Consider the following 8,891-nt stretch of genomic DNA (forward strand, 5'->3'; position numbering starts at 1 on the left):
TTTAACACACCCTAGATTAAACAGAATATCAGCTACAGACATGAAACTAAAAGCCAAAAACCCTAACTCTCAACTCGGTGCTCCTATGATGTCAGGGAATTAAGAAATGTGACCTACATGGTATCAGGAGATAAAGGAAGAAACAATCTGGCATTGTTGAGTCCCTATCATGTTCTACGCACTTGATACATCTCATAACATTTACTTCTCTCAGCAACTCTGTGAGGTACATTAATTCCATTTTACAGATTAAGAATCTAAGGCTCAAAGATGTTAAATAAACTGCCCAAGATTTCATGACTGAGCTAGGATATTAAGCCAGACTGACTTGGCCCAAAGCTAAAGGGTTTCCTTTGAACAGGAATGTGGCATGATAGAAAGGAGTGGAGACTGACAAGCGGGAGGCAAGGAGAGAAACTATGAGGTTGTAGGGTATTTATTGTGACCACTTCTTCATGGAACTTTCCTGAAAAATTTTTTCCTAACTTTCCCAAACATATATTTTTCGTCTGTCCCAGTCTTTTTTTGTTTGTTTGTTTGTTTTGGTCTCTTGGGCTCCTGCATCAAAGCCATCCCAAGGCATCAGAAGGAGTAGGGCAAAAGGGGACCATAGGAGGGAGGTGCAAGATAAAAGCACCTTTCCTGATTTGGCAATGTTCTCTGATCATCGGAGGAAGAGAAGATGGAGTCTCTACACTATCTTTCTTTGTCCTGATGCATCACATTTCTTTTATACACATTCCCTAAGTCCTTTCCTAACCAGCCTGATCATCTTAGGAGGACTCTGAGGGAAAGACATCCAAATAAAGTGAGTGTATTCTATTATCTGCTTCATTCCTCTTCAAGTGGTCAATTTCCCCATGTTTTCTTTCTGTCTAATACATTTCTCTTCCTGTTACTGTCTACGCCTAATAAAACCCAAACTCTTATCAGTATTTTCCACATCTGGTCCATCCTAATCCTCAGACTGATATTGCTTTCTACATGTTTTCCACTCATAGCTGGTTTCTTTATTTATTTGTAATGTGCCTGGCCTCCTTAAAGCTTTTATAATCTTCCGTTCATAGTCAACTCTTTCTATGTTATAGATATCTTTGCCTAATCTTCTTTCATTGGATCTTTTGTCTATATAGCAAATTTATCCTACCCAAATATGCTCTATATTATCTATAGAAATTCTAACCTCTTTGCACATAATCTAACTTTCTTATGTTTTATCTGGTTCCTGCAGGTCTACTCATTCTTCTACATTTGATGTTTGTTTTCCTTACATATTATTCCAATTCTGTCAAGTTTTCTGGTAATCCATTTAAATTCTCTACTCCTGATCATTTCCAAACAACTCCTTTTTACATCATGCCTTCTTTACAGCCCATTCCTATGATCTGCAATTCATCAGTTCTGCCTGTATCATACCTTTCTCCATTTTCCCATCCATCCATACAACCATTTACCTTTACTAATAGCCATAATACCTTTACTAAAGCCGAGCTTATAATAGGAGCTATTGTCAAAAGGAGAGACAGATATATCAGTAAATAATCTATGTCTAGAAATATGGGTAGTTTTGGAACATGGTAACTAACAAACTGAAACATGAGGGATATACAATAATTTCTAGGATTAGGGATAGGTATTTTTGATAGAAAGAAGAGTATGTGCAAATTCCAGAGTTAGAGAACATCATGTCACACTTAGAAAAAGGGAAATAATGGGCAATGACTGGATTATTGTAGGACAGTTAAAAGAAATATATTTGGGGCTTATTTTGTATGTATTTTCCCCAAATTGGATGCACTTGGGGCCAGTGATATGGTCATACTTCTACATAAAATCTCACTCTAGAAACAAATGGCATTTAGATTTATGAGGGTTGAGACCAGAGGAAGAAAGATCAGGTAATAAGATACTGAAATAGTTAAACTGAAAAATAACAAGGACCTGATGGGCATAAGCGACTGGGGGGAAGGCACTAGAAATAGGACAGGAGAGAAGGAAAGACATGAGAGATAATTAAAGAAGAAGTTAAGATATGACTTAGATTAGTTGTGAGTGAGATGTGGGTTTGGGATGGGGAGAATAAATATGTAGGAGACTTTCAGATCTCTGGTATAGGTGACTGCATGGAAACTAATGTTATTGACTGTGATAAAGGAATAACAGGCTTAGGAAACATTTTCTAGACATTTTGTATTTGAGGGACCCATGTGACACTAAGAGAATTATGTCCACTCCTTGCTATACCATTAAGGACATCTGAGGCACTTTGGCATAAAGTTCTTCCTGTACATCCACCTGAATAATAGCAGCAGTGATATAGATAGTGAAATAATTGCTAGGCTTTCACAGGCTCTAATGGGAACAGTAATGAGAGGAACCTCACCAAACAAGTGTTAGGTGAAAGAAAGAAAGAAGGACAATTAATGCCTCTATGTGGAGATGCCACAAAAGCCAAGATTTGAAGGTTAATTCGGAGCTGGCCACCCTTATGCAGATTGCAGCATAAGCAAAGGTACAGAGGTGATAAGCATGCTGTAAAAATTTTTTAGTGTTTATTTATATTGGAGAGAGAGAGACAGAGTGTGAGTCGGGGAGGGGCAGAGAGAGATGCAGACACAGAATCTGAAGCAGGCTCCAGGCTCTGAGCTGTCAGCATAGAGCCTGACCCAGGGCTCAGAACTCACAAGCTGTGAGATCATGACCTGAGCCAAAGTCGGACACTTAATTTACTGAGCTACCCAGGCACTGCCCACCCCCCCCCCCCAGATGTGATAATCATATGGTATACCAAGAGCTGCAAGGTATAAAATACAATGTAGTCTGTGACAAGAGATACGGTTTTGGTAATAGAAGTGCATATCATGAGGTACTTATGTGCCTTGTTAAATAGCTTGAATGTTATTGTGTAGGTAGTGGGATACTATGAAAGAATTTTAAGTAGGGAAATGAAATGGTCAGATTTGAGCTTCAGGGAAAGATTAAGGCAGTGAGACCAATTAGGAGCCCACATGTGAGAGGCTGACTTTTTGTTTTTAGCGTGCAGAGCATCAAATATGAGGATAGAGAAGATTAAAGGATAAGCGGGAAGATCTGAGGCCAAGAGGGTTAAATGCACAACAAATAGTATATCAGGCAGGTATTGAGGAGAAAGGATCAAGGGTAAGGATATGAATGTAATTGTAATTGTACAATTACAATTGTAATTTTTAGGTTCCCTTTTATGAAGCTGGTACATGGTATAATGGTAGGCATAGCAGTTTAAATTTTCAAGAATGAGAAGAGGAAGATATGTCCCCACCACTAGACTGTAAAACACTTAAAGACTTAGTAAGTCTCTTGTTCGCCTTTTATGTACTAAAACTTTTAGTCTGTCTGAGGTAAAGGATGTGTTAACTAACTTTATTGTGGTAAATATTTCACAATATATACCTGTATCAAATTGTCACATAGTATACCTTAAGCTTACACAATGTTCTATGTCAATTATCTCTCAACAAAGCTAGAAAAAAGTCATTAGCAGGTTGAAGTTTGATATTGTTCTCAGAGGAACGAGCTTGAAACTAAAAAGTAAGGAAACTCCTTGGGGGAAATAGCACCCTGATGTTTAGCTGACTCTCTCCTATTCTCCTTTCTAATCTCTGTACTCCCTTCCAAGGTATGACCATGTCGAGACAGTAGGGTGACAATAACCCCATGTGTCTATGTCTGCTTCTGTTGCACATCAATCCAGAAGAGGCTTGAAATTTTGAAAGGGCAAATTTTATTTTTGATACCAAAGTAAACAAAGAGAGTACTCTACTAAATGTATGCTTTTTTATTGGTCTTGTTACTGGCAAAATAATTAAACAAAGAGGCCATTAGACTGAGATGGCTCTCACGCCTTGGTTGCCTACTTATTAAGCAAACCAAAACTTAAGCTAGAGTCAATTGTAAATGTGTTCATATCCAAGAAAATAAAATTTAAGAACAACCAATCACAAACAGCCAAGGAAACTTTCCCAAGTAAGGCAACCACTTAAATGTAGCTAATCAAATAATGCCCTTGCCTTTCTTCTGAGTCTGCTCTATAAAAGTCTTCCCATTAGCTTCCGTCAATAGAGCACAGTTTACTGCTTTCCGTTTGGTGCTGCCCAATTTAAATCAATGTTTCTCAAATAAACCCTTGAAACTTTCAATATGCCTCAGTTTAATTTTTGACAATACTCGAGAAGGGGGCTACTCTCATTCCAAGAGAGCACAACTTTCAGAACTGATGGGATTCTCAGTATTTCCACCTTCCAGAATACCTTCCTAATATAATTTCAAGGTGCATCCCAAGTCCTCCTCTAAGTGCAGGTTTTGTAGAAGTCTCAATCCAGAGATGCTGTGACTTCTTGGGTTCTACAATATTCCTTCTTTCTTGTAGTATGGAGCTGCTTCTGTAGCTGAGCCCCAAAGATCCTCTCCCCTGGATGTAAATCCAGGACGGATCTTATAGTCCCTCCTTTGTGTTGCCAGAATATTTTCGAAGCTCTGAGGTCCTGACTTCCTGGTTCCATCTCTTACTATCTGTGTGATCTTGAACATGTTACTTAATCTCTTTATGCCTCGGTTTTCTTAGATGTTAAGTGGCGTTAAAATCGTACTAACTCACAGCGTTCTTCTGAAGATTAAGTGAATTAATATCTGCAAATATTTTAAAACAATGTCCATACAATTAATGCACAGCAAATACTCAATTGTGTTACATGTTTAGTACTGTTATTCCTCCATTGTGTAACTTATTTCCTCAAAACAGAGTCACAATCTAGCTCACAAACTCTCACTTTAGGGCAGCCTAGACTCTCTTACTACTCTATTTGGTTTTGATCTATATTCTTCAGTAACCAACTAGTGTCACTTTTACAAGTATTTATCAGTATATTCTTCTCCAAGGGCCAGAACAGACTCTGACCCTATTCCCAGTATGAAGTAGTTCATTTTTGTTTACTTTTGTCTTAGCTCATTTCCAGATTACAGCAGAAAGTGACGTCCTCAGTTTGGTGATGAATCACACACATACAAACATTCTGTCAATATAAACCCACCACAAGAAAGCCTGGGTTCTTGTTGCTGCCTTCTGAAGGCCCTCTGTTCTCTCTCCTAAAGATCAGTGGGCAAGACTGACATTATGGAGCAGAGGAATCAGAGTGGGAGGGTAAGTGAGTTTGTGTTGCTGGGCTTCCCGGCTCCTGCGCCACTGCGGGCACTTTTATTCGCCCTTTCTCTGCTGGCCTATGTGTTGGTGCTGACTGAAAACACACTCATCATTATGGCAATTAGAAACCACCCCACCCTTCACAAACCCATGTACTTCTTTCTGGCTAATATGTCCTTCTTGGAGATCTGGTATGTTACTGTCACTATTCCCAAGATGTTAGCTGGATTTGCTGGGTCCAAACAGAGCCAGGGACAGCTAATCTCCTTTGAGGGCTGCATGACACAGCTCTATTTTTTCCTGGGACTGGGCTGCACTGAATGTGTCCTTCTTGCTGTTATGGCCTATGATCGCTATGTGGCCATCTGCCATCCTCTCCACTATGCTGTCATTGTCAGCGGTCAGCAGTGTGTGCAGCTTGCTGCTGGCTCCTGGGCTGGAGGTTTTGGTATCTCCATGGTCAAAGTTTTTCTCATTTCTCGCCTCTCCTACTGTGGACCCAACATCATCAACCACTTTTTCTGTGATGTCTCCCCATTACTCAATCTTTCATGTACTGACATGTCAACAGCAGAGCTTACAGACTTTGTTCTGGCCATTTTTATCCTGCTGGGGCCACTCTCTGTCACTGGGGCCTCCTATATGGCCATCACTGGTGCTGTGGTACGAATTCCCTCAGCTGCTGGGCGCCATAAAGCCTTTTCCACCTGTGCCTCTCACCTCACTGTTGTGATCATCTTCTATGCAGCCAGTATCTTCATCTACGCCCGGCCAAAGGCACTCTCAGCTTTTGACACCAACAAACTGGTTTCTGTACTCTATGCTGTCATTGTACCTTTGCTCAACCCCATCATTTACTGCTTACGCAATCAAGAGGTCAAGAGAGCCCTACGCCATACGCTACACCTATACCAGGGCCAGGATGCTAAGCGCAGGAAAGCAAGCAGAGATGGGTAGAAAATGCTCTTAAACTTGGCCTCTATATCTTCTATGAAGTCCAGAGGAGTTCTTATGCCCTAAATTAGGGACTAGGGCTCAAAAACACCACCATGGAACTAATCCAGAAGGAAGAAGAGGGATGGATTGCAAGCTGGCAGCTCGATTTCTGCAGGACAGCACTGTAAATACATATTAGAATGTTCCATGTTATCTACTCTATTGTAATTTACATAGAACAGGTTCACGAATCATGCATCCTGATGGGATGAGAAGGATTGGCTCTGAGCAGAAGACTGACTGCACTTCAATATTTAAATAAGCAAACAAATGCAGAACTAATATCTCTCTAAATGGCCTTTCCTGGGTTTGCTCTTTGTCTTAGTTCTGTGGCTGAAGGTGTAGAAAAGGAAAGCAGAATGAGGAAGCCATTCAAGGAAGCACAGGCTTCATTATGGAATAGAATTAGGAGACTTCTGGTTAATCTCTTCTCACTGCAAACCACTGACGATAGCTTATGAGGTAGCAGAGGTCCAGGTGATTATTTTAGTATGAATTACAAGGCAAGCAGATAGGAAACTGAGAAGTTTTGTGTTAGCAACATGTCACCTAGTGGACTCCAGGTATTTCTATATCCATTTCCTGATTTACCTAGGTCAGTGCACACACCAAGCTAGTGACTAAGTGCACTTATTTAATAAATCTGTTTTACTAAGTTCCTATAAGCTTATACTCATACATTAAGTGGAATACTATGTAGATCTTAAAATACCATGATCTACATAGAGCTAATGACAGAAATATTCTCAGTATAATAAATCAAAATATTAGGTTATGTAACAGCATCAAAAGTATTAGGGTTACAAATGGAAAAGGAAAATGTGATATAGATTTACACACACACATACACACACACACACACACACACACACACACACACACTGAAATATTACTCGGCCTTAAAAAAGGATAAGATGTGTCATTTGCAACAATATGGATGGACCTCGAGGGCATTCATTACTCTAAGTGAAATAAGTCAGATTAAGTAAGACTAATACCATATGATTTCACTCATATGTGGAATCTAAAAAACCAAATGAATAAACAAACAAAAAGCAAGATCAGACCCATTAACACACAGAACAAACTGACGGTTGCCAGAAGGGAGGAAGGTATGGGATGGGCAAAATGGGTGAAGAGGCGTGGAAGATACAGGCTTTCCATTATGGACTGAATAAGTCACAGGAATAAAAAGCACAGGATAGGGAATATAGTCAATGATATTGTAATAGTGATGTAGTGAGACAAATGGTAGCTACACTTGTGGTAAGTGTAGCATAACATATAGAGAAGTTGAATTACTGTGTACATACTAATGACCATTGCTGTGCCTGCATGTACTCCAAATTTAACAAATCAATTTTAAAAAAGATCAAAAAGATCATGACTGCACAGCATGAAACCACGTAAGCTTTTCGAGCAAAGAATACTGGTGAGATAGTACAGATGTTATACCTGAGCAGACCCTCTGGTTCTACCTGCAAAAATACATCTTAATCTGACCATCTCAAAAAAAGAAAATTACCATCCTTATTTGTTGTTTGTTTTAAATTAGGCTAGAAATGCTGCTTCGGATTCTGTGTCCTCCTCTCTCTCTCTGCCCCTCCCCCGTTCATGCTCTGTCTCTGTCTCAAAAATAATAAAACGTAAAAAAAATAAAAAAAATAAATAGGCTAGAAAGGAAATTAACTGAGATGTTAGACTATAACCGTGCAATTTTAGCCATATACTACTTATCAGCACTGGCCTTCTGTGCACAAGTATTGTTTCTCCGAACATATTGAATTTTAAACAAGCGCAATTCTTACCCAATAATATACCAGCTTTATTCATCTGGGCAGACACATGGAGATACAGGGGATCGCTCAGCATGTGTTTAAAACTTACAATGACCTAAGAATCAGAACACTGAAGACAACACCTACATGACTTCTCTCCAGGATGAGGGAACCTTCTGGGGTTTGCACCTGTCTTTCATAGTTTTCTGCTGTTTAATAAAGTCTGAAAGGCTACTAGCAAGGACAATCGAGCATTATTTGCTAGTTGCCTACCTATTAAAATTCTAGTATATGTATCTTTTTGGTGCCATAAGTTACATAACCTTAATAATATTTAGAATTTATAATTTGTTTTTATATTTATTATTGTGTATTACAATCTATTAAAACGTTACATTTTATAATGACTAATGAAAATTCATCAAAAATCCTATCTCATAACTGTCTCCAAGAATAAATTTCTGAATGGGTTTACAATCTAGCCTGGAGTGAGTCTGTCTCTGAACATCACTATTTGTAGCTATTTATATGAACGCTCCTTATAGGTAACTCCAGTTAATAGGAAGTAAGAAAAAACATGATTGCTGATTTCCTTTCATTGGCTTTTTTCTTTATTTTTCCAAGCTTTTTACAGTAAAATGCATATTTTCTCAAGTTTAAAAAATTCCCTCTAATTCTGAATTCCAAATTTTAAAACACAGAATACTTCAGTAATAGGAAAAGTGTCTACACATTTCCTGCTTATATTCATCTTTCACCTAACAATAGAATAAAAGAATCTTGATCCATGTGAACTATGGCAAGATTCAAAACTTCTCGTTTGACTGACTGCATTTTCAAAACATGGTTATTCTCATGGCTCATACGAATTTGATGGAACAAAACCTAAGACTTTCCCAAGTGACTATTTAACTGTCAATGAAGTATTTCCTCATCCTCCA

At 38.8% G+C, this 8,891-nt stretch overlaps 1 protein-coding gene across 1 annotated transcript; it reads left to right on the top strand.

Annotated features, from left to right (window-relative positions):
- Window positions 1-5,149: 5,149 nt before the first annotated feature.
- On the top strand, window positions 5,150-6,548 carry LOC128311678 (olfactory receptor 226). Its single transcript, XM_053202617.1, has one exon. It carries the CDS (start codon window positions 5,150-5,152, stop codon window positions 6,131-6,133), a length of 984 nt encoding a protein of 327 aa, XP_053058592.1. The 3' UTR covers window positions 6,134-6,548.
- The last annotated feature ends 2,343 nt before the right edge of the window (window positions 6,549-8,891 follow it).

The sequence above is a fragment of the Acinonyx jubatus genome, chromosome D1 (assembly GCF_027475565.1).
Source record: "Acinonyx jubatus isolate Ajub_Pintada_27869175 chromosome D1, VMU_Ajub_asm_v1.0, whole genome shotgun sequence".
Classification (NCBI taxonomy): Eukaryota; Metazoa; Chordata; class Mammalia; order Carnivora; family Felidae; genus Acinonyx; species Acinonyx jubatus.